Source organism: Colias eurytheme, chromosome 16, assembly GCF_061535395.1.
Source record: "Colias eurytheme isolate Ceu_HAF_F1 chromosome 16, ilColEury1 Martin Lab GWU primary, whole genome shotgun sequence".
Classification (NCBI taxonomy): domain Eukaryota; kingdom Metazoa; phylum Arthropoda; class Insecta; order Lepidoptera; family Pieridae; genus Colias; species Colias eurytheme.
This window is the reverse complement of record NC_142995.1, coordinates 6,802,427-6,830,383: the sequence shown is the minus strand read 5'-3', so window position 1 is coordinate 6,830,383 and position 27,957 is coordinate 6,802,427. Positions and strand designations below refer to the sequence as shown.

General features: G+C 34.0%; 1 protein-coding gene across 2 annotated transcripts; it reads right to left on the bottom strand.

Moving 5' to 3' along the window:
- Positions 1–249: 249 nt before the first annotated feature.
- Pka-R2 (cAMP-dependent protein kinase type II regulatory subunit) lies at positions 250–27,562 on the bottom strand. 2 transcript variants are annotated; one of them, XM_090110613.1, is made up of 7 exons: positions 27,011–27,562; positions 23,068–23,258; positions 21,661–21,798; positions 20,270–20,482; positions 7,316–7,487; positions 5,555–5,644; positions 250–3,948 (listed from the first exon to the last, which is right to left on the bottom strand). In XM_090110613.1, exons 1-7 carry the CDS (start codon positions 27,222–27,224, stop codon positions 3,818–3,820), a joined length of 1,149 nt encoding a protein of 382 aa, XP_089966739.1. In that variant the 5' UTR covers positions 27,225–27,562; the 3' UTR covers positions 250–3,817. The 2 variants fall into 2 exon arrangements, with proteins under 2 accessions (XP_089966739.1, XP_089966740.1); XM_090110614.1 differs by lacking the exon at positions 27,011–27,562 and adding an exon at positions 24,909–25,051.
- Between the last annotated feature and the right edge of the window lie 395 nt (positions 27,563–27,957).

Below are 27,957 nucleotides of genomic sequence, written 5' to 3'. Positions count from 1 at the left end.
ATATCATTTTATGTACCTACTTTTAAATTCTATTCGAAGATTGCCTAATTTTATAGGGTCCTTACTTGTTGTGGCCATATTATTATTTATTGCCTCACAAAATATAAAATGATATTAGTTAATTTTTCTCCAATTTTTTTGAGATACAACTGAACAAATTGATGTAAGGCCAACGCTTTATTAAGCGTTCATTGATTTTCCTTAAATATAAATAAGAGGGCCGATGGGGGATCAGAAATAAAAAACAAATTAGATCTACAAACAAATATAATTCAGTTTCTAACATTTTACGATACATAATTTATAAATGTACAGGGTAAGCTCATGACGTGGTAAAGCGGAACTAGTTCACAACTTGCTACCAGATGTAGGTGTGCATTAGATTTAGGAAACGGCGTCACCGCGCTGATATGCTTCGTATGGGACAGGTATGGCGTCTTACAGCTAACGTGAATATGAAATGTTTCATTGAAATGTGCTCTTCGGTTATAATCTACAGTAGACACCGATGACTAGTAATTTATAAAAAATTACGCTACATATAAGCGTATCGATTAATTTACATTATAATGCCAAAAATTCTGCTCCGAAGGAATATACCGGGAGCGAATCGTAAAGTAAATTCTGTGCGTCCCGATGGAAGACAACAGAAATCCTTGACAAAGCTTACAATACGTTTGTGCTTCCACGCTTGACACACTGCTATGGATCAAACACATTTGCACATACTATAACTTGGAACGCGATAGGGTTTAACATCTGTATATAAAGAGAAGTATTATTAGGTCTTATGCTATTTTAATCTATAAATAAGTCCACAATGACAAAGTATTAATATGTTATACGACATAAATGATTAATTTATTGCATGATACTTTAACTACGGCTTTAAAATACATCAGGGACAAAGATATAATATAGGTTCGACGCATTCGGCTCACCTGTACAACAATAGTAAATAATATACACAGAAATATCAAGTAATGCATAAAAGGGAACATCTCACGTAAATCACACACCAAAAACAGTTTCAACGGACGAATGACAGTAATATAGTATGCAGTTAAATATTCACTATATATTTGAATATATAAATAAATCTGATATAGTATGTAAATCAGTCGTGCTGATTACTCCAGTCGAGTGTCCACCATGCTTGACGTTGCTTACATTATCATATAACCATTTTATCTAAGCTACAGTATGTAGGAATCATGGTTACGTCTAATTATGTAAAGTATCAATGTAAATTTATAATCTATGGATTTTTATATGCTATCATACTTTAAGTGTCAGATCAAGCATGGCGACCATAAATATAATTCCGTTTACAATTTAAATGAAAACATTGCAGAATACACACTCCTCACAACACACATAGAAGGCAGTTAAATAGTAAAAACATTGACATCGAGACAGATAGTGAAGTATCAAGATTTACTCAAACAGGCACTTTAAGCAGCTCTACCGCAAATAATTGTAACAAATAGATATATTATTAAGCAACTAGGGAATGTAAGCAAACGAAACATGATTCAATAATTTCAAAACAAATCTATTTAAGGTTAACTTGAAAAAATTAAAACTGAATAACAATAAACATAAAGGTAAAACAACATTATAATTTGTATATAATTGAAATAAAACATTACAACTTCTATGGCAACTCAAAACGTCCGTACACACGCATGTACACGGCACAAACAGTGACACACACCCTCAGGATAATCACTCCATTCAATTTACTAATCTAATAATATTTAAATTACAATAAGAAGTGATAAAAACTAACTACTACATAGTACATAGACTTATATATTTAAACACATGATCTTGATGCGTTCACCTACTTTGGCTGGTTTCACAAGGTTTTGTCGATCGATTAATACTGGGTTATACCTGAGGGTAATCCGCGAATAGTCGGTGGTAAAGCGAACCTATCGCTACGGAACGAGCCCCGTACTGGGGTTTGGAGAATCGCAGTTCAAACGTACCTAAGAGAAAACCTCTCAACTGGTGATATTTGCCTACTAAAGTACTCACAATAATTTAAGTAAATTCAATAAAAACATTTATTCAATATTTATCTAGATGGTTTTCACAATAATTTACCATTATTGTTACTCTTAGGTACATAATATTATACCAAGTATTAAAAGTGTCTGTGATTGGCTTCCGTTCAATATTAGTACACTCAGATCTATAAATTGTTAAGAGCAAAACTATACGATTTAGGAACTCTCTACAACAGACAAAAGCGGTCAACATAAATATTTCAAATACAACATAAAACAAACTCTTGCCTAACAAATAAAATAAAACTTCCGAATAAAAAATATTCAGCAAAATATAAATACATTTAGAAGCGACAACACACAAACGTGTTCCAAAACACTTTTGATTTTGTAAATAAAGATGTAATTTTTACAAAATGTAATTTTTTCGCTTTCATCTCAACTACTCAAAATGGGAGATAAAAAAACTCCATCTTTATTTACGAGTTCAAAACACCGCAACAACATAAATTCGCAAATCGCAATAAATTACAACACTGTATAGCACATGTTTAAAACTAAAGTATTAAATAAAACCAAAAATCATACCATTGCACTCTAACATTGTGCTGATATTATTATCAATATATGAAAGAGATGGTATGATTTTTAATTTAAACAGCGATTACTATTTAATTTGGCATTTATCTGATTGCAATAATTCTCAATATACATAAAATTTTCATAGAATCATTTAATTAAAATTGGTTACAATAAATAAATAAAATTAGTTTAGGTGAAAAGATTAAATCTGATCACGCATTAAATCTACTTCATATTTTTACCTCCGTTAGGTAATTTTGTATCATTACGAAAAGCCCGTGTCAGTAAAACGTCTTAAAGTAGAAATGGCGATAGCATTAACGGTTACCTAAGAAGATTTGACCGTCAAATAGTATTGCGCAGACATCTACTAAAACAATTTTTTTTATATATTTAGAGGATTTAATGCCTTTGAATATTAAATTGTAAATAGAATGCTGAAATTCATTGTTTTGGCAAGTATAAAAGTGCAATACGAGGTACATAATAAGGAAATTCAATACGGTTTCTTTCAAAATAAGCGATCAAACAACACTTTGTACTTTCAGTAAATATTAAATCATTTGTAAGTTATGGCACACAATTAAAATGTTATTTAAACACACTTTTATAGTTGCCAAAACGGTAATTTTACGTGAATGTATATTTACATCTACTAAGGCATTATCTATCTAAAATAAGCGTATTTTCATTCCAACACAGTACTATTTGACGTGATTTGAATTTTCATCTCCCCTCCCATACGTAATCTAAAAAAAACCGTTCGATAACATGATAACATGGCACTGTCTGATTTAATAACGAAATGTAATAATTAGTCAAGCGGAAATGAAAAAATTAACAACGCAAACGTTTATTTCGTTAAAAACAAAAATAATTTAAATTTGCATAAAATACAATCAATTTTCAGTAATGATACAACAAGAGAAACAATACTGTACCCGGAAAAATACAAATTCACGGAACACAATAAACAAAACGAGATCTAAAAAAAATTCGGGGACAAAAAATTCCCTCCGTTTAAAAATAAAATCGTTGACAATGACAATCATGACACAAGTGACATTTGACGTGAGCACAGATAACGAACGCGCGGCGTCCGGCCGCAGACTATTTAAAATTTCGAACGTTTGAAAGCACAGACTAATGAGAACACAGAGTAATTAGCGGCAGAGAAGTACAACAGGGGGGGATGTGGAGCCGCGGGTGAGGGGACGCGTTCATCGCACGTCGGTGAGGTTGCTCTTGTCGCCGAACAGCTTCACGAGCTGCTCCTCGTAGTCGTCGATGTTGCGCTTCATTATCTCCATGCACGGGCCCAGCAGCCGCTCGAACGTCTCCACGTCGAGGACTGCAAGCGATACACATATTTAGCAATGATTTAGAACTGCAAGCGATACACATATTTAACGGGGTATATGAGTAAAAATAAATATATTATAAATCTATACTAATATTATAAAGCTGAAGAGTTTGTTTGTTTGAACGCGCTAATCTCGAGAACAACTGGTCCGATTTGAAAAATTCTTTCGGTGTTAGATAGCTTATTTATCGAGGAAGGTTATAGGCTATATATCATCACGCTACGACCAACAGGAGTGGAGCCACGGGGGTGAAACCGCGCGGAGCAGCTAGTATAAAATATCATGGATAAAGTTTATCCTAGTACATTTAAAATTAAAAAAAAGACGAATTTATGAATGATTATTAAAACATAAAAGACAACACATATTTTGACAATTAGAATTTACAACCTAATGCCTGACTACTACTAGTGTGATAATTGATATTAATATATTGGAAGCTATTTTTCTCGAATTACTAGCAAAACTTAAAGCAGTTGTTCATGAAATAGTGTTCGTATACTTTACGAAGATATAATATGAAGTTTTGCCAACAATTTAAAGTTTAACGTAACAAGCTTTACAACCTTGTCAAAAGCAGCGAAATATTCGTAACAACTTAACAAACATAATACATGTTAAACTATTACAATACAACAAGTAAATAATATTTTATATTGCTACAGCACTTAGAAGATAAGTTCTCTTTTGTATAGTTCGTTTCTGTTTATTTATTGAAGGACATTAATGCTCTGGATGGTTGAGGAAAAATATTTAGGGAAAAAAAAAGATATCTTTCATCGTAACTTTGGGTGTTTCGTGTGATTGACCACCACACTGGCTTAATGCCAGCTCCATGGATTAGGGAATGACATAGTTCATGTTATTCTCAGTTCAGAAATAAATTGGACTCAAGCAAATTAGTCGTTACGCGAAACGATTATTGTTAATTAATCGTGGTTGTTTACTGTTAAATTTCAGTATTATACAACTCCCAAAATTCTCTGACTGTTCTGTTAAGGGCCGTATTACACGATAAATAAAGTATTACACGATAATATTAAAATGTCACCCGTAAACTGTCAAAGACGGGCAAAGAATAAATTTTTGTAATGGTAGTAGAAGGATTGAAAAATCAGCCCTAAAAGAAGATAAAATTGACGTATAGATTATTATATGCCAGTCTAAAAATAAAATAAATGTGCTACCATTTTATGTGATTTCATAATATGTATATTTGCAATAAAATCGACTTCCTACTAAAAACAACTTCTGATATTTTTATGTCATTCCATTTCCTGCGCCTTGTGTCACGTGAATTTAAAAATATATGTGACAATAGTGAAAAATATTCCTTGAGACGTAAAGATAAGCAAGCACTACACTTTTTTCGTATGCTGTTTTTGTTTAAAAACAGAACTTTTTCTTCATTATTTTGAATGATACTTTAAATCTGAAAATGAAATACATAGGTACTGTTTTCGCGACTTTTGTTGACTCAATTCTAGAAATAATGATTCTTTTTTTCATAATAATATTAATACTCTTATGAACCAGACAACAACAAAGAAGGTAAATCACGGTTTATAATAATTACTAGTCTTCTATACTCACATGCGACTTTAGTAGCGCCGATAGCGTACACGGAGGCAGCACGCGGCTTGTGGGTGACCAGGGCCAGCTCGCCGAAGTAGTCTCCCTTGCCTGGAAAAACATTCCAATTATTAAAACATTAATAGGTTATATTATAATTCCTCAAATGGTCTAGTATTCTGAAAATCTTTCCATTTCTATACTTTGATGTTTCTCATATCAGTTACGACACGATACCTAGAGCCCGAATTATAAATAAATAAAATAAATATTATAGGACATTATTACACAAATCGACCTAGTCCCACAGTAAGCTCAATTAAGGCTTGTGTTGTGGGTACTAGGCGACGATAAATATAATATTTAATAAATACATATATAGATAATAACACCCAGACCCAAGAACAAATAATTGAGTTCATCACACAAATATTTGCCCTGACCGGGGATCGAACCCGGGACCGTCGGCTCAGTAGGCAGTTGCTTTACCACTGCGCCAACCGCGTCCTCAAATTCTGGGTAAAATCAGAAGTTTACGAACGTTGCGTCTTCCTTTCAGCTTTACAGGGAGCAATGTGAACGTAGATAGACATTTTTTTAGTAGTTTTATTGCTTTTTATTCCGTTATTTATCATTATATTCCAAACACCTTGATACCAACACAATATTAATACAAAAATCTGACACAAAACAGCGAGGTTTTAAAGTAAGGGCACTTCTCTGTATCTTTGGAGAGGTCTGAAGATCGTTGAGTGGCTTTCAGACGTTGGAATGTAAAGGTGAAATTGAATTAGATCGAGTCAAGTTAGTTTGATATTTAGTCTAATAAGATGAGCTGAATCCTTGGTGTAAAGATTATCGTGTCAAGGTTTTTTTATTATCAAGTATTCCGTCATTTGATCCGGGTAAAGATAAATAAAAATAAATCTCACATTAGCATGACAAGAAGGTATGGAATCTTTTTTGCTATTTATAACGTAATGATATGGTATTAAACGTCATTTTCATACTCAATTACCATAATTTAACGATGTTATTTATTTATAGTTTTTGCCATTCTGTACAATTTTAATTTTAGAGCTACACAATGGATTTATGGTCGGTCCGTGACTGAGCTCGTTCACACTAATGAATAATTTGCTTTCACACGCGATATTAAAATCCTTAATTTCAAATTTGAGCAATGTTTTTTAGGCATCACATTCGAAATAGTTTGGCAAATGGCTGCATGCCCAACGTTACGACCTGAGAGTTGGAATGCATGAACATTTTTGTACTTATTCATAGCGGTTAAAATTCATTTCATCATTTTTACATAATATAAGCTAATGTCTCATTTCATTATGTAATACTGTGAGCAAATGAGCTTTTTGTTTTTAAAAGTGATCAGAGTGATTTTTTTATGGCACGTAATGCTAGCAAAACCGATGGCTGAAGGTTTTTTCCATATCTACTCAACATTGTTACATTGTAAAATTGTTCGTTAAGTCTGAAGTGGATAGCTACTTAACCGATTTTCAAATTATTATACCATAAGAAGGCTTTATTATTCCTGAGCGCCACAAGGCATAGTTTTTATGTAGAGCATCTACTGTTATGAAATCTTTGAAAAAAAGCGAAAGAAACGATAACCGTAAGAAGATGTCTCCTTTTCCTTGAACTGTCCATAAGACACTCACCAAGACGCTTGATCTCCCCAGGTATGTGAAGTCCACTTTTCCCTATACTGCAAAACAAAACCACGTACACACTGAAACTAAATTAGTTCCACAATACACTCACCAAGACGCTTGATCTCGTGCTCGTTGCCGTCGTCGCGCGCGATGCGGATGCTGACGGAGCCGTCCTCGACGAAGTACATGCCGTCCGCCGAGTCGCCCTGCCGGATGATCAGCTCGCCGTCGATCAGCGTGCGCGGCAATAGCGCATCAGCGAGGTTCGCGCGCTCGTACGGCTGCATAATATTAATCATAATCAGTGCCGGTGTAATTGTGGCGCCCACTTGAGGTGTTCTGAAGGTTTGCACCAGGAGAGGCAAGAGACTCCAACTTCAGACCTTGGCGCCCTCCAGAATTTGTCGTCCTGGGCCATCGCCCTCTCTCGCCCCCCCCTAACGCCGGCACTGATCATAATATGTATATTAAACGTACTCAATAAATCCTACTCCTTACTAGTCTTACTAGGGAGTAAATGTAAGAGTATACCACGATTGGGTAGATTTTGGCAAGAAAATTAGGAGCTTAATCGAACCTAATCATTATTACGAACATAAAGCTTTGTTGATTAAACTAATCAGTCATTACGTATGCAAATTTATTTTTGAAAATCAAATTGAAATTTCAAGTTCGAAGTAAAAGTTATAAATAACCATAGTTTCAGTTTATACGAAATATGTACATTTTTATTTAATTAATATTTAGGTATATAATATTTTAATCATACTTTATCGTATCTAGTATCTTAATATCTTTATTGTGACTTGTAATAAAATATATTTAATAGTTAAATTCATTGGCACGACCAGTTTATTATTCTAGGTCAATGATATTTAACACTGAAGAAAATGAATATATTTTCTGTAAAGGACTTCAAAGGTCGAAAACATAGCAAATTACATCAGCAATAAAACTAATCACTTCAATAAAAACTATCGACTTACTTTCGCCTTTGAGATATGAAAATTGTAATGGTAGTAATATTCATAACGTACATATAAAACAATGAACCAAATTATTTATTGGAATAACTTTGTAGATGCTGACAGGATCTTGGCATAGCTATATCGTTTGTCGCTGATAAGTTCGGTAAATCATTGCTGTGCATTGAGTAATACCGATAACGACTTCATTTGCGTAATTTGGCATACGATCCGGGGAAATTGCGGTTATAACCGTCCATTTTTGATACGCATATTTTACATGATGAACACTTCTACGTAGTATGCAATTTATTTGTGTGGACGTTAATGTGTTGGGTTGAAGGTGATTAATTTGAATTGTTACCACATGATAAAGGGATAATAATTTATTTTTAATAATATTTGATTGGTATACCTTGAAAATAAGATTAATACTATCTTTTATCTATAGGTAATAAATGTTTACAATCAAATAATGTCATTATAAGATGATAAATGCAAAAATTTAGAAAAATAATAAAATTATTCGGACAAAAAATAACACATCATTCATGTATGAATGAAAAGAGAATATGAAAATTTCCGAATATACTCAAGGTTTCGCTTAAATATTTGCCGATATATTTGCTACAATATATCTAATCTGTGATGAAATCTGCATAAAAATATTGCACACAATAAATTCCGGAGGCATTTGAGTACCTACGCTATCAGTACGTCACAGAGTATAAGTATACCGAGTCTATATCACTGATAACTGTTACGTCATCCAATTGGATTTCTTTATCAAGATTTATAACTTGTATCTGATATACTGTCGAAAAAGGAATTCAGATAATGATAATAACTGCTGTTGTCATAGTCTGTGCGTGTTTATGTATTACTTAATAACATTTTACGAGTTTGCTGTAGGTACTTTTGTTTTCTGATGATCAGATTTATTTCTATAGTTGTCGATTTATGAGTAAATATTGTCTATAATTAATTAATCGTCTTAAGACGATTAATAATTAATATAGACGATTAAAATTTAAATGTTGCGAGCATCTAAAATATAATTTGGAAATTAGCTAGAATTACAGTCTAGGAAAATCTGTAAAATCAATAAACACGATAAATCAAAATCTATAATCGAATGTGTAACACTTTCACATAAGTATGTACTTTTTATGCAGATACCCACCAAAAGCCAGCGGATTATCATTTGACAAATGTCTGTCGGGAAAATACTAGGCAGCTTTAGTTCCCCGAGTCACTTATTCCCTATAAATTTGCGTACACGACACATCGAATGATACGGATGTAAGCGGACAAGCGCACTTAATTACCACCCGGTGACCTGGTTGCTCATTTGACCTCATTTCCAATAAAAAATAATTTTCCATCTTATATTATTAGTAACTAGCGGTCCGCCCCGGCTTCGCCCGTGGTACATAATATTTACGTTTTCTCTACATAAGAACCATCCTCGTACTTCAAGGAATATAATAAAAAAAGAATTATCGAAATCGGTTCAGCCGTTCTCGAGTTATGCGCTTACCAACACATTTTGCGATTCATTTTTATATATAAGATTACATTCAAGGGAAATTAAAACTAACATAGATTGATTATGGGTTATTAGAAATATATGAATTTCTATATATAGAAAACGTCAATTAAACTTCTGGGATACTTAAATTCGCGTGACGATCAACGGTAATTGGTAACCTTATAGAGTGAAGACCTATTACCCTATTAGTGCACAGGGCAGATGGATTTCACTGTTAGACTGATCGATTACTATTACGGGGCAGGATGATCAATCTTCTGAACAACCAGGTCGAGGTATTTTATCCATCTAAATTGGGAATCGGCGCTTGTATTGTAACGTTAGACTTTAATCAGTAGATCACAGCTATCGCGGTTACCATGTAATTATATGACATTTTCTATTATCTATTATTAAGTTCGAACATGGCACTGGTTGCTCTGGCTGGATATTTTGTTTTTTGTATGGTCAATGAAAGTACGATAATTCTGTTGGTGGTGTTAGAAGTTTTATAGATTTCAATCTTAATCAACTGAACAGGAAACAATCAATTGTCAAACATTTGCAGATCAAGATAAGATGTATCTGTGACATCACCTCCATTGTTACTAATATACTTTTTTCTGTATACCTTTAGGAATTCTTGCTACTTTATTGATTACTAGCGGTCCGCCGCGGCTTCGCCCGTGGTACATATTTCGCAATAAAAAGTGGCCTATGTCCTTTCTCGGGTATCAAAATATCTCTATACCAAATTTCATGCAAATTGGTTCAGTAGTTAAGGCGTGATTGAGTAACAGACAGACAGACAGACAGAGTTACTTTCGCATTTATAATATTAGTATGGATAATTTAATGCGACATAAAATGCATTACTTTTCTATGTGACTATGCCTTCATACATGCTTGCCGTCACGCACAAGTCGCATGCGTCATTAGTTGGAAAAGACACTAAAAATAATTGAAGTGTAAAACAAAAGGACAGCAAATAGAAATCACAGTGTTTCGTAAGAGAGGCCTTGCGAAGTGATTGATGATGTTTGTCGTTCACATTTGTACCACTGACCATCGCCTTGTTAGTGGTAACAGCTGCTCACATCATTTTACGTAACTGACTCTATGTATAATAGAATAAGTTTCAGTTGGCAAAACATTCTTATTAATAAATATTCATAGGAGGGAAATACATCCTTAAAATTAAGCAATAACATTGGCTATATGCAAAATATGGTAAAACATCTACATATCTTCAATGTACCTATGTTCAAAAAACAAATAAGCGTGATTTCTAGAATCATACCTACTACATATAAGATTTCTGTACTTTGAAGGCTATGTTATAACAACCTAATTGTATTTGCTAGCTAATTCAAGATTTCAACAATTTTCATTTCAACCATTTTAGAACTAGTCTTGTATAAATTTAGTTTTTAGTTTGTACTTACTAACCTATGTAATTTCTATTTAGACACATACCTATGTATGTATTTCCTTCGTTTTTCTCGACGAATAGATTTCATATGATAAATTATACATAATTTCCAAATTAAATAATATATTAAATTACTATTCTATAACAACTATACACTGTACAGTGTACGGTCTACTCAACTATACACTGTCTCTCTATAACAACTATACACTGTACAGTGTACGGTCTACTCAAAATCGTAAGGACCATTTACTACCATATCACCCTAGCCATTACTTCCAACAATGTATAGCAATTAATAATTCATTTAAGGTTATTCTGTCTAAATATTGATGTTAACATTTAGCACGACTGAAACTTTACCGCCTGCGTCATGACACGATTCGTGACTCATGAATTTGAACGCACGCATAATTTTTTGATATATTATTGTGTGCCGCATATATTCAACTATGCTCTAAATTTACTATCGGATATGTGTACATTAGAAATGCGATTAACTCCAATGACTTGTTCTTGATATTTCGAATTTTTCAAAAACTAGATCTAAGCTGTAGAAATAGCTGGAAATTCCTAAACTGTTCTTATTTGCTTTATAAATATGAAGAGATCAAAAAATATACGCCAAAAATTTATCGTAACATTCTTCCAAGAAAATTCGGGCCATTTCAAACCCTCATAGATTTGTCCATTGTCGAGTTCATTTATTACCTGTGAATTATTAAACTGTTTGTTATACAAATAGGGGTTGACGCAATGGAATCGAGAACTGTAACAAAGTCGTCAAGAGCGCAGTATACATACACATAAAGTGCATTGAACCGAGATAATTTTCGGAAGCTTTGCGCCCGCTCATGCGTGCCAACTGGTGCCGTACAACTTCAGTCGTGCTCAACGAGACATCAGAAAACTACCCCTTTATATAATATATTTATTAGAAGCGGTTTGCTATAGAAAATAGGTCAGTAGACGGCTATGTTTTAATTGTAGGGTGTGTTAATTGTGTGTGATAATCCATAACGTGTTACGTTTTCAGTTCTTCGTGTTTAAGCTTAATAAATGTTTAATATAATTATTATTGTAATTTGAAAAAAAAAAAGTCTTTTTGAATTCGTGAAGAAAGACTTTTTTATCATTTATGAAGACAAAAGATATTAAATGTCTTCATACTGATATAGCTAAGAATATCATAGCTGTGTAAAATGTTCCTGAAATAATTTTCTCGACTTACAAAAGAAGATTTTTACCTAAATGAACCAAACTCCGTTGGGTTGGGAGACTAGTGCAATATAAACGTACACGCTCAAGATGCGATTGGCGGAAGGAACTGAAAAAAATTATGCAGGTCAAAGAATTAATTAGGTCCGGAATATCGCAAACCTTAACCTTTAAAGTGTCTGTCATTTAAATGTTACCAGGTTTCTTTTTCTTTTAAACGTGATAATCCAAATAAATAATTTTTATGTGAACATCTACGATTACGACTTCCTTCCTGTTCCTACATATAAAAATTGGCATACAATTCTGTATAACAATGTACCTATATGAAGACAAGAAGTAAATATTTAAGTGTCGCCACATCTGCTGGTATCGTTTTGGGTTTCACCTCGAAACCGCGAGCTGAGTACATAAATAATAAGTTGTCTCACGTATAAACACATGCGGTCGGAATTTTAACTTCGCTACCAAACTTCGAGGCGCTACTGTCTACTGTGAATAGTTCGAATGTGTTGCACGATTCAGTAACTTGCACTTTGGAGTTGTGTGGATGTATGTAAAACTTGGTTGACGATAGGCGTCTATCGAGATACGTATACAACATTACAAAGTTCGGATATGATTTCACAAGTTTCCTTTGTGATATACGAGACTGTCTATTGATTAAGAAACATTTGAAATCATTAAATGAAGAAACATCAAAGTTTAGGTATTGATAGATAAGGAGCAAAGTCTAATAACTAAAAATGATTAGGTAGTGATTAAAAAAAAGAAAAGAGCAGAAAATATGTTAACACAATTCCTTTAATTAAGGCTTGTCAATACATTCAACGAAACGAGATCCTTTTTGTTCGTTTATTCATTACTGGTTTGAAAAGCCGCCGATTGTTTTCGGGCTGTGGTATTAATTTGGAAAACGCATTCAATACATTTTGCTGTAAGCGGAATTTCAGTTATTTCATAACGCTGTATTGAATTGTGGTGGGTTCACGGCCTTGACATATTAATATGTACCGCGTACACAGATTGATCGTTCTAATGCTCAATTTTGTGTAGGAAAATCATACTTGGAAAAGGTTCAAGAGTATTAAAAAGGCTTTGTAGCTGTGTGTTTATTGCTTTATACTAAGTCGGGACAAGAATGCTAAGGAAAAACATCATAAGTAATATGAACAATGATATAGCTGTTCCTTAGAAAATATATTTTTATTTCTGGGACAAAAGATCAGATGAATATTATACACATATATAATTGAAATCGAAATTAGGTACAGACGAAATGTTTCTTTTAGTCAAGTAAGTTTTGTAGTAAGAAAGATAGATATATCTGATCGCCAAAGTATCTAAACAATACCGGTACATTCACGTTTACCATATCGCATAGTTAGAACACACGGTCAACCAGTATGCGATGCAGATGTTGACAAGATATTGATTAGTTGGCGTATCTAGCGAGCCTCGTAGATGGAACGTTTAAAAATACTCATGTTTATCCCGATGTTACGGCGGGGGCACACGATGCGTTGCGGCGCCGCACCGCAAAGATTTCACCGTGTCAGTGGGCACACGAGCGGTGCGGCGCCGTAACGTTGTTTTGTCGCAGCGGCGCCGTAGCAGCGTTGGATAGTCAGTCCTTCCTTGTGACGCAAAACAACTGAGCGGTGCCGCTCCGGCGTCGCACCGCATTCACCCCTCCCCGCCTCGTCTCGGTGGTTGCAAGTCCGGTGCGGCGCCGGAGCGCATCGTGTGACATGCCACAGATATTTCTATGTAAGACGACGCAGCGACACCGCTCCGGCGCCGGACCGCCGCCGCAACGCATCGTGTGCCCCCGCCGTTAGTGTTGCGAGCGCTTGTAAATTATACTTTTAAATAGGGATGTAACGATACATGATTTTGCCGATACGATACCGATACCGATATTTGTAGTAATGTATCGGCGATACCGATATCGATGGCTTGGTAGAAAAATAAATAGTGAATTATGCATAAAAAGTTACCAGCATTTAACAGAGACTCAACTGTTAATCGTATTCTTTTAAATAAAAATGCCAAATCAAAAAACAACAAAACCATTTATTTTAGTATTATTATTTTACAAAGTCAGTTAAACTTTAAGTAATACACATACAATCAGTACCTAATAAAAGTTTACTATTGGTAGAGTTTTTTCAGAAAACAAAGTGCGCACGCGTGGGCGGCCTCCCGCATCGTTCATTGGGCGCGGTTTTTTGAATTGTTTGATATCGGTATCGGTTGTTTTATTATCGGCGATACCGATATATCGGTATCGGTATCGGTATCGTTACATCCCTACTTTTAAATTTGTATGCAAAATACTTCAAACGGTTAAAAACAATGTGTTTTTATGGGGAAGGGATTTTAGAACAAGCGTTTTTTGTTTTTGTGTTAGGTTTTATAGATATTTTGAAACTATGAATGTTAATGTAGGTAATTACTAAATCAATGGCATGTTATGGCAAGGTTCAAAATTCTTCGAAAGAGTATTAAAACATAAAGCCACAACAAAATATGTAGGTAGGTATATTAGAAACTTATGAAAACTATACTATAGAAATAATGAATAATACATATCTTTGTATAAATCAATCAATTTAAAATCGCGTCACATAGTTGAACGTAGGTAGTAGGTACTTATATTTTTTGCGTTACTAAAAATTTCTAATCCGCTATTGGGCTACTTAGCAATATAATACTTCAAGATAATCAAGTATTATGTATATCAAAGGTATTAAAAATTAAAACTCTTACACAATAACGTCATAGGCGTTGGTTACGTCAATCGGCCAGACGTGCCGTGCTTCGAAGCAGTGACGTAAAACCAATGAAAAAGTTTCAGAATCGTGTTAACGACGCCATGTTTATCCAATTTTTAGGAAGATGTTAACTGAAATACCCGCGCAAATTGATTTTTATAGCTCGTTCGGGTGATTATCTTTAGTGTCTTGATTTATGAAATGGCCTGTTAATGCGGGTAATTTAGTAGTTTTTAGTGTAACTTCTTTGAAAATAAGGCATATTACTCGACAATAACAGGAAAACAATCAAATGATTCTTGACATAATAGTCGTAGGCATAATAATATAACGAACTATATTTTATTGTTTAAGATTTTCAAGTCAGTTTATAACTTCACGCACTTTGTTGCGTTTTCTATTGTTTTCAGTTGAGCTCGTATTCAGTATATTATGAGCCATATAATTATTATATTATTTGTTAAAAACTTTGAAGTTAATCAAAAGATATACAGACATATTTTAATATCACACATAATTATTCTGCACGCAATACAAAGGATGCATTACGTAATGAAAGGGACCACATCCCCTGCGGCTAATAATATTTTTACAACTTTTTGTATCTAGTTCGTTTTATGATTATCCTTATTAAATACTGATCTGAAGTATTATTTCGTCGTAAATTATATCCTATAATTTAGCGCTTTAAATGTATGCCTAAAGTTTGATTACAGCCATGAAAGTAGTACACATGTGGTGGAAAATTCTCTAGGGGAAAAGGAAACCGTATGTATGTTATAGGGTCAGATATTAAAAAAATGCAATGAGTTCCGAAGCTTTGTTTTTCGAAAAGATGGTTAAAAATTGGAAATCTTTTTTTGAGGCAATCTTATTAACACACCATCAGTTTCATGAATAGATTTTTAACATCCTTTACTACGTTTTACTATTTACTACATACTACCAATTTATCGACGTAACATTGTGGATAAAGTTCAAAGTTGAAACGTATCTGCCGAGATTTAAATGCCGTAAATAACAGGAGTAAAATGAACTTTTACTGGCATTTGGGTGAAATTACAAGGAAATATTATATAGGTATAAAACGCTTCCCTCATTTCGCCTCAATTTGCGCATCCAATTATAAATATTTTTAATTCGTTCAAACGTTACGGGAAGCGGGCGATTACAAATTTTTTGTAATTAAGGGGCCATACTCCAAAATGTATGTTTCTAAATCATGGTTTTTAGATAGAAATCATCATATTTAAAATCCTAAAAAAATATATAGCACAGATAAACGTTTGATCTAGTGACTTTTTTGGATAAAAACACAATATTAAACATTTGACTCGATCAAAAAAAAATCAGAAGTAACATCGATTTTAAAAGCATAATCAGTTTTATGAGAATTAGGGGAACGCTATGTTTATGAAAATTTTACATTTCATTTACTAATCAGGTTTTACAGGGAAATTTTTGGATAGATTTATAATTTAGCCCTTATTTTTTTCTATATAAAATATAATACGTAAAATGCGACTCGCGCGCACCACGTCAGTGCAGCCAGAGTCCAGCCGGACGTTATCGAGGGAGGACCTGTGCTAGTTTTGCTCCCGACCACGTTGCAGTCGCCGCTCGCGTATTAGAACCGAGCGGCGAGTAAAACGGCGAGCATGTCACGGTATAAATAAATCAGTAGTTTGATTTTGTTAGTTATCCTAGGATTATTGTTGTAAATATAAATTAACTTCTTATTCTATACTATTAAACGAACAATATTTGCATATTAATATATTTGTTTGTAAATACAGTGTGGAAATTTTCGATGGGCCCTGGGTGAAAGTACTAGAAATACTGGAGATAGCAAATTTCCTTCATTTTTAAAAAGAAATAGAACTGCATTCAAAGATTTTCAAAAATTCATTTTCTTCGACCGGGAATCGAAAGAACTATTAAAACCGCATCAAAATCCGTTGCGTAGTTTCAATGATTTAAGCGTACAAAGGGACATAGGGACAGTGAAAGCGACTTTGTTTTATACTATGTAGTGATTTAAAATTATGTTTTAAAAATTACCTTGCCTGAGATCCTCTTTTTTATGGGTTGTTGAATAGGAATAGCGGCAAAGTTTTGAAGTACTAGTAGAAAGACTATTATGATGTTGGTTGATCTGTATTCAATGAGTATGACAAAATATATTATTTTTATGAAACAACAATCCAAGATGGCGCCGACGAAAATTTGACTTTTTTCGTGATGGGTGTCATTTTCGTGGTTTTTGGGGTAGCAATTAACGAATATGAGGTCAAAACTATAATCCAAGATGGCGCCGACGAAAATTTTACATCTTTTCGTCATGGGTGTCATTTTCATGGTTATTGGGGTAGCTATTAACCAATATGAGGTCAAAACTAAAATCCAAGATGGCGCCGACGAAAATTTTACATCTTTTCGTCATGGGTGTCATTTTCATGGTTCTTGGGGTAGCAATTAACGAATATGAGGTCAAAACTATAATCCAAGATGGCGCCGACGAAAATTTTACATCTTTTCGTCATGGGTGTCATTTTCATGGTTTTTGGGGTAGCTATTAACCAATATGAGGTCAAAACTAAAATCCAAGATGGCGCCGACGAAAATTTTACATCTTTTCGTCATGGGTGTCATTTTCATGGTTTTTGGGGTAGCTATTAACGAATATGAGGTCAAAACTATAATCCAAGATGGCGCCGACGAAAATTTTACATCTTTTCGTCATGGGTGTCATTTTCATGGGTTTTGGGGTAGCTATTAACCAATATGAGGTCAAGACTAAAATCCAAGATGGCGCCGACGAAAATTTTACATCTTTTCGTCATGGGTGTCATTTTCATGGTTATTGGGGTAGCTATTAACCAATATGAGGTCAAAACTAAAATTTTAGATGGCGCGGACGAAAACTTTACATCTTTTCGTCACGGGTGTCATTTTCAAGGTTTCTGAATTCTGCTCGAAAAATATGTAAACGGTTGTAAGAAAAATATACCAAATTATCGACGGTAACATTGGGGATTTGTAAATAGCTGTCTCAAAAACCTTGAAAATGAAACTCATGCCGTAAAGATGTAAAATTTTCGTCGACACCATCTTGGATTTTAGTTTTGACCTCATATTGGTTAATAGCTACCCCAAAAACCATGAAAATGACACCCGTGACGAAATTTTGTCAAATTTTCGTCGGCGCCATTTTGGATTTTAGATTTGACCTCATATTGATTAATAGCTACTCCAACTCTTTGAAAATGACACCCATGACGAAAACATTTCAAATTTTCGTCGGCGCCATCTTGGATTTTAGTTTTGACCTCATATTGGTTAATCGCTACCCCAAAAACCACCCACATTTGCTACTTAGGAAAAGTTCAGATTTAAAGATATCATAGGTAATGTGACGAATATAATTTATTTCATTCCGACCGTTTCTCGGAATAACATACATTTACTAAGAAGGGTTTAATATATTGCCGGTAACATAATATTATGATGTATGATAATAATTAATAATTCATAAAAAATTATTTTATACATTTTTTAAAAAGCTTCGATATTGTATACAATAATACAAATCATTAATTGATTATTATTCAAATTGTTGTAAAATAGTCACACTTTTTTAAGTTGGTTGAATACACTAACTTACTTCTTACATACTTATATTCAATTATTATTTTGCCTTTTTTATTTGTTTTACTTTTAATTATTATTACCAATATTTTCAGAAGAAAATAAATTAATCCATCAGTCCTCGGAATCACAGACACAATAGAAAATCTATTGTGTCGCGCCCCGATCGGGCCTTACGGTGGTCAATGGGTTAATGTATCCAGAACGAGAGTTTCATTTTAAACTTTAAATGTATGTATAAAATAGACCAATAAACCAGAAGCGTTCTTTATGTTTAGATGATGTTGATTCTACAATAAAAATGTTCGATTCCATGATATTTTTATTTCTAAGAGCAAATATTTTTACGAGAAATTAACAATAAATTATCTTTTATATTGTTTCTATCGATTTGAATAATAAAATAAAATTTGAAAAAGGAATGTTTCCTTTCTGAAAAATTTGCTATCCCTAGTATTTCAAGTACTTTCCATTCAGGGCACATCGAAAATTTCCACACTGTATATATACAAACAAATATATAAATATGCAAATATTGCTCGTTTAATGGTATAGGATAAGTAGTAAATTTATTTATCAACAACATTCCTACGATAGCAAATAAAATCGAACTACTTATTTATTTATACTGTGTCGTAATCGCCCGCCTTCTTAGGTCACCGGAGTTCATGTCGCGCCGGCTCCTGCGCAACGCGGGCGCGAGCCGTCTCAGTGCCTAAAATGCCTAAACTTTCAGTATAAGGGGCTCTTAACAAAGTGTAAGGTTTAAAAAGTAAAAGAAATAAAGAACTCTCCTATTTATCTTAATATATCTTTAGGGCTTTAGAGTTTAGACCGATCTCTAAGCAAGAAACTTAATATTTTATTCATCTATACGATCCGAGTATATATCTTGAAGGATTACGAATGCACACGTTTAAAACGTGTAGGTACCGACTAGACAGTTTTGCATTGACCCAGAATACATAATACACTATGTTACAATAACAGCTGTTAGTATTCTTATTGTGCCTTAACAATAGTCTCGATTTGGAATATCGCCACAAGGACTAGATTATCTTTATCAATAACTTGGAAAAAATTTCCTTAACGTTATTTTGCGTCGTTATAAATAACTTTTAAAGAATATTCTGGGCTGTCTGAATTGATAATAGTACAAAAGGTTAATTAAAGAACTATGAAACGATTCGAATTGAATTTCATGTGCTAAGAAAATGCAAATGAAAACTCAAATTCAAATAAAGTAAAAAGCTGCAGCAGTAAAAAAACTACGCAGCCATAAATTTCAGTAAAGCCTCCGGTATTTTAAAAAACACGTATAACAAAATTCAGCAGAGCAAAGTAATGAATTACGCACTTTACACGTCAACACACGCACTCGCGCGTTCAATTTACAAAATCCGCCCAACCCATATTTTATATTCCATACTAGCCTTCCAATATAACCCAACCAGCTGAAAGAGTAACACCGATCCATATTATTTGTTCTCACCTGCAGCGCCTTCAACATCGGCACCTTGTCCAGCAGCTCCTCGTACAGCTTGCGCTTCTTGAAGGCGCTCTTGAGCAGGATCCTGCGGAACGTGTGGCGGTCCATGGCCCATAGGGCTCCGGGGCTCTGGGCCCGAACTGAGGCCGCGCGGGGCATGTTGTACATGAGCGCCAGTTCGCCGAACGACCCGGAGCCTTCGTATGTGTGCACCACCTTTACAAGAGTAGGTGTTTAAATAGCTATAATATATGCCATATAGATGAAATATAATCTCTAAGATATGCCATATGGATGCCTCCACAGACTGATCCCTTAAGAAGAGGTTCAAGAAAAGGTAAAGGTCTCAAAATAACTTAGCTTGGAGAATAAGCACTGTTATAAGTAACTTTTTTAGACGTCTGATTAAAGGTGGAGCATAGCAATTCCATCGTTGTTATCATCTGTTCAGTTTGAGATTAATTTTGGTTTATTTGCACATAAGTGCACAAAAAAAAATATTTAAAAAAATTAAAAGTGTAGCGGGCATTAAGTTCTATGCAATATTCCACGCACATAGAGATATGAAAACACAACCAGAAAATAGGAACATTCTCCTTGAAATGGGGTAACTTTAGAAAAGTTCTTAGAAATTTTCGAATAAGCTAGAATAACTGGGCCATGGTTTGCGCCTGGCCTTGTACATGTGCACCGATCACAGTCGAGTGCGGATGGGAATAATGCAGACGCTAATTGAACTCCTCTATTTTTACATTGATTTGAATTAGACCGATGCAAAGATGACATTGAAAGAGGTTTGAAATTGAAAAATGCTGCAAATGTATTACTATAGCACGTTTATTGTATCAAATGCTTCAGATGATCGCAAATTAATTAAAGTGTTTGTTCGTTGCATTACAGAAATTGAACATCAATATTGTTCCTTTGCTCCCAGCACTTAATTGAGGTTAGGAGCTTGGCGTGACGTGTTAATACCTTTGCGTGAAGTCTGTACAAAGACCGTTTAGCTTTTGAACTTGCGTCGGTAAGGGCATAGTTCATTTAAGATGCTTTGTTTAAGCTTACTAGCTTTATTACAACACTTAAATTATTAAAGTACATGTGGTACATATTTGGTATATCCGATGGTACACTACAATGTGATTTTTTGGAATCAAGGAAAAAATCTCCAAGACCTAGGTTTTTCTGTTATCTAAACTTTAGCATGTTTTATATAATCGAAGTTTCAGTTATAGTACCTATATCAAGTATTTTCGTTTGAGTATATCAAGTATTTTCGTTTGAGTATATCAAGTTAATTTTAATTTAAGGAATATCACAAGTGTTCCCCTTAAAAATATATATCTTCTAAAAGAAACGGTAAAAAAATACCATTAAAATCTAGTCTAAATTACCTTCTCAACCCCATCATCGCCGGTGACTAGCACGTCGAAAACTCCATTCTCGATCACATAGAAGTTATCGCCGTCGTCGCCCTGGCGGATGACGTACTCGCCCGGCTCCGAGCGCTTTTCGAACATGGCGTCCAACACCTATAGAGCCCACATATTAATAGCTGGATTGATCGTAAAATTATATACGATGTAGTAAGAGCGATTTTAATTAGGTAGGGTCTGTATGTTCCATTTAGTGATCTTTTCTGCAGGATTAACAACAGAGCAAAGCTCTATGTAAATAATTCTGACTTCGTGATATCTATTATCTGTTTCATCAAAATTCTCTCAAGTCTTGAGTGAAATTTGTGCAATAGTCCGAAGTGCTAAATTTATTTAATTACTAATTGCAATCTCGGAAAGCGGTAATCTACATGCATTCATGTTACATAGTCGGAATTCCGCAAAAATCAAGTATTTTATAAATAAACTTATTACTGGACAAAAAAAAAATACATGTTTAGTCGGTCTGGTCTACTCCCTTCCAAATATAGTAATTTCTAGAATCTAGTGATCACTTAGTTAACATTACGTTTAGAAGATTATTTATCGTTTAAAGTTTAAACTGTATACATTTAATTAAAATGATGAACATTAAAAACTCAAGTGTCCAGGTAAGTATAGTTTAGAGAACTCAGTAGCTCTCCGATATAATGTCTCGGTGCTAATCACTAAACCAAGTTTGAGTAGCGGTGTACCAAGATCAATACTGCGAGTAACATAAGAACGAATGGTTGATAATAATTAATTATTTATCTTATCGAAGTATACATGAAGTTCATTTTCGCTTGCCATATCCATATCCGTTTTACGTCTACTAGAGAGTAACTAGGACGCTCGAGCAGATATGATAAGCTTATTTCCTTTATATTCGCTTTCATAATTTCCGGTGCTTTTTAATATTAAAATACTACTAAGTAATATAATGCGATTTATAGTGGTTAATGCGGAATGAGATGATTTATAGACGTAATAACGTCTTACGTTATTTATTATGTAAGTACCTATTTATCAATTTGTTAATGTAATACAGGTAAAAGGTTCAAGTATCTGTCAATCCTAAAAGCAGACTTCCTTATTATTGTTTTTCTTATCACATACACGCGCTGTTGAAGTGTCATTTTTCTGTGAATCCTCTATTAGTTATAACCGTTGGTACTTTTAAGTTTTAGGAAAAAATTAAAACACATGCAAGTGAGTGATTCCTAGAAAAATAATATTGTTTACGCGTGCATGAATTTTGATTTATATCGATTCATAGAATGTCTCAACTCTCAAGTGTCAACATAAGATCGTACTCGTCCTTTTGTGTAGGGAAAAATGTGTGTATTGTTGCATTATTAAGTCTGTAATCAATACAATATTTACCTGCTGCATCTGCTGAGCGTCAAGAGAGCGGAACAGCAATATGCCTCGCACCGCTTCAGCGAGACGCGCCCTCTGAGCGTCCGACTTGGGGAAGACCGCCGGAGCGCCCTCGTCGGAGTCATCCTCTTCGGGATCATAGGTCTCCGCGAACACGGACTTGCGGCGGTTGTTGAAGCGCGCCACCGGCGGCTCTACAACACGCACGACACATTATAAACCACGTCAATAATAATCGAAGCAATGGAAACTCTCAACACATCAATTAGAAGCGAGACCGTTTTAAATCGTAATTTAAAATCCACCTTTATTGACGCAGCTTATACAAACAAATCCAAAATAACTCGCACAAATGTGAAGTAATTATTTTTAGAAATGGCAATAAACTCGCACAATTTTTCTAGCCGATGAACTTTGCTGACAAATTTAGAGCAGGCTCCAAGGAGATGTTCGTTTGCAAAAATCGCGGACCTAAATCTGACTTCTGATATATATTGTATAGATCCCAGACATCCTATAGACAGATGTTGCCAACCAGTTTTGTGGTCCCCCTGCCCGCACCCCGGTAATTAAATATGGCATACAAAGAAAAAAATTAAAATTTCCAAAACATGCCGTGTGGGGTATCAAATGAAAGAGCTTATTGAGTAGATCACGAATATATAGCACACTATATACATTTCTTACACTTTCTCTAAGATTTTTCAGAAAATTTACGAAAATGGTCCATTTTTGAGTTAACTTTAAACCACTATAGATTGAAAACTCATGAATATATTTTTTAAATTATTATTCTAAATATTTAACAATAGTCCATTGTTTATGATTCAATAGTTCGTAATATAATATAAGTGAGCTATGTGGTGGATTTGATGAAAATAACTATATACTAGGTATATGAACTTGAAAATATACTCGCCATCTTTGAATGCTCCCCCCACTCCCCCATGCAACTATTTCACTGTACGAAATATTGAATCGTAAACAATGGACTATTGTTAATTATTTAAAATAATAATTTAAAAAATATATTCATGAGTTTTCAATCTATAGTGGTTTAAAGTTAACTCAAAAATGGATCATTTTCGTAAATTTTCTAAAAAATCTTAGAGAAAGTGTAAGAAATGTAAATAGTATGCTATATATTCGTGATCTACTCAATAAGTTCTTTCATTTGATACCCCACACGGCATGTTTTGGAAATTTTGATTTTTTTCTTTGTATGCCATATTTAATTACCGGGGTGCGGGCAGGGGGACCACAAAACTGGTTGGCAACATCTGTCTATAGGATGTCTGGGATCTATACAATATATATCAGAAGTCAGATTTAGGTTTTCGGAGTGGGAGTCGAGCATGCTTCGGCACGAACTGGGCCACGCTCGCACCGGGGAAGGTACCACACCCTCACAGAATATCGGCGCCATAGTGACAGTTTACTGTCGCGTTCCGTACGGTGAGTGAGGGGTCCGGAGACCCACATCCCTTCCTATCCCCTACCCATCCTCTCCTCCCCTATCCTTAATCCCTCCCATCCTCGCCCCTTTCTCCATAATTCCTTCCAAATCCCTTAATCCTGGTAGACAACAACCATAACCCCTGTTATGGTTTATGGGCGACGCAACCTGCTTACCACCAGGCAGTGCGTCCGCTCGTTTGCCTTCCCATAACATAAAAAAAAAAAAAAAAAAAAGGTCCGCGATTTTTGCAAACGAAACTCCACTGAGAGTCCGGTCTAATTGGAATGAATTAAGAAACAAATTATTCCAAATACGAAAAGGTCTACAGCATTACGATTGATGACTGAAATTAGTTAGGAATATTAAAATGGCAAAACTAGAAAACCTTGGCCTTGAGACGTGTGCAGGTAAATAACACAGATGGTGATTAAGAGATAGCGTAGCATGATGTAATGATGTAGTGACCAGTTGAGCCTTCCCTTATCACTGTACTACACTTTCTTATAACCTAAGCTTACTCTTGAGTGACAAAAAGCCGTTAAAGGCGTTATCTACTTTAATGGCCAGTATTGCATAAAGACTGGTTCAAGTCAATAAATCTAAGCCGAGATTAAATTCAATCATGTAACTAGAATGTAGCAACAATTTCTAATACTATGTTTGATATGTGTGCACACGCAGACCACTTTTTCTTAATGCGTATGTGTTCTAGATAAAAATGTTTTAATCAAGTTTCACTCACAGAATTAAATAAAAAAATCCAAATAAAAGTAATACTAATACAATACTACTAATAAAAGTAAAATGGAACCCTTGCAGATAGAAAAGTTAATTGAATATAATTTCTTACTAGGATTGTATTTTAGGGAACTTCTTTTTGTGAAGCAGTCAATTTAATCATACAAATCCAAAACAGATTATCACAATAGAAAAAAAACTCATTCATATGCAAAATATACCATGAAACAAGCCAGGCCTTCGAGCTCACAAAACTTCAAAGGGTTAAAAACAAACACACAAATTAGATCAGTGTACTGTAAACATTAAAATTTTTGCTCTAAATATCTGTTTAACTTGGCAACACCTAAGATTTATGGATATGATGAATTTTACTATAAGATATTTTTAGATGCTTGAAAGAGATCTATGTGAGAGTTGAAAGCTATGATGAAATACATTGTTATTGTTTTATTTACCTTTAACGAAAGAATGGCAAATTTAAATTTTTCATTACATTAAAACAAGGAACCCCTATTTCCTTTTTTTTAACATAATATACCTGCTTCATAAAAATGGGTCAGATTTGTCTCTAAAACACTTGAGTTTAGTTTCTTAAGTTAAAGAGCCATAGATTTTAGATTACATATAAAAACAATGTATAAAAAAAGCGATTTTCAAAATGGATTTGAATTTTTTCTAAAAGGACTGGTAATATTTGTATTCAACTTGAATAAAAAAGAAATAGCCTGTAAATTACTAGAATGATTGAGATATTTTCTCAGATGGTTCTGTATCTTCAAATACAAAATGAAATTAACTAAAAGTAAAGAAATAACATTAGTTTTACAATTTCAATAATAAAATATTGTAAAAAGTAATTTATTTAGGGAATATTATAGTCACAAATTATATTTATCTAAGTATATTTATAATTTACCAACATAAATCTCATGAAAATTATATAATTACGGTAGCAACTAGAGAATGTGAAACTAAAATAATTATAAATCATAACATATTGTTGAATGAAATGGCTATGGCACATCGCCAGGTATCTAAACAGTTTATGAGTTGCTTGTAATGCATAAGAGGCTAATTTTCTCAATTACATTTAATGGTTGTTCTCGCAGAATACTCATTTTATTAATTTATATGTTGTAATCTTTAAGAACTATTAAACATAGAATTACAGTGATATTTCATTGAGTTTTATCACAGAGAGCATGAATACAAGTGGCAGAATGCCTAACTGTTGTTTTTCATTGATTTTAATGTCAAGTTCTTCAACACTTCTAGTTGCTGACAGACACACTTTACTAAGGTGCTGAAATATTGAATGACTTAAATACTAATTGCTCTTGATACAGTTTTCCAATTTGAAGTGGTAAAGGGAAGAGTTAAAGAATGATCAAGCTAAAACTGTGACATACTCAAAAAATTTACTCTCTTGACAAAATTTGATCAGTATATTAGTTTACTATTCAGTGTATTCAGCACAAGATACAAAATTAATATTTGTTGATATAACATACCATTTTACAAAACACAATATTTTTCTATGGGTAAGCCATATTGGCAGGGTTTGCTCTAAATTACCTATACAAAATTTTTTGGTTATTTACATGGATTTAAAAAATATGGAACTAATTTGAGATCATTTGTAAAAAATCGCCCGCCTTTATCTAGAACTTAAAATCATCCATTCACATCGACTTTTTTTTAAATATGATAATAATATAAGTGTAGGTTTATAATATAATGCGATACCTTCTTCGTCTGAAATAATGGACTCATCGGGTGTGCCCGCCGACGGGCCACGAACTATGGTTGTGGTCCGGTTGTTTTGTAACCTAGTGAAGAATTCGACCGCATAGTTGATAACATCTCCTGGCTGCTCCAACAGGTAACTTATAGTAAATTCCAATAGGATTTCTCTAAGGTCATCAGGGACTTGGATGCGTCCGCCTTGAGGCCTGCTCATCTCTACCGCGTCCTCCTTTTCTTCTTTTTATTTTTCACGGAGCACGTAAAGTGACCCGACAGATTAAAATTTCAATATCATAGCCATTGAATTAGCTTAGCGACACACCAATGAGCAGTCGTACGAAAGGGAAGTAGCACTACATACAAACGTTAGTAATAAACAAAACCACACTATTATACTGAGATGTTTCTCAAAAATCGTTCTCACTACAAAAAAGGAAATATAATGACACACTTTTCACAAAATATTCTTCGTCCTCCAGCCTGACAAAATATATAAATCTCCTTTCACTGTACGATAAAAATGGCGAAATCCGGTGGATGATGGAATATGGATCAGTGTTGCCAGTATTATTCTTGTAATTTTAAAAGCAATTTTTTGCCTTGTATACAGTTAATGTTTGATAATTATTTAATTAAAACCAAATAATAACGTTTACTCTATTAAACGTCTTATTAAGATAATCTTAAAGGTAATCAGTGCAAATAAATTTATATAATAAGTTTTTCTACTAGAAGTCCAACACACGTCCAACACGATCATGCGGCTTGAGCATAGATTATACACTAATACCACAAGTAATACGGTACTAGATCTTAGATCAAGAGCCCACGACGGCCAGACTTTCCTTTCTTTCGGAAAGTTGAAAGTTTCTCTGTATATGTCTCCTATACCTAAAATAAAAGTATAATATATAAGTAATAAAGTTATTACTTATCTTTTACTTAGA

Bases quoted from the DNA above. Each gene is read 5' to 3' on its own strand.
- Pka-R2 (XM_090110613.1), bottom strand. From the start codon at position 27,224: ATGAGCAGGCCTCAAGGCGGACGCATCCAAGTCCCTGATGACCTTAGA. The intron at 20,483-21,660 runs GTAATTTAGACT...ACTCTTGTAAAG, and splicing joins GCGATGATGGGGTTGAGAAG to GTGGTGCACACATACGAAGG. The intron at 5,645-7,315 runs GTGAGTGTATTG...ATGTTTTTCCAG, and splicing joins GCACGAGATCAAGCGTCTTG to GCAAGGGAGACTACTTCGGC.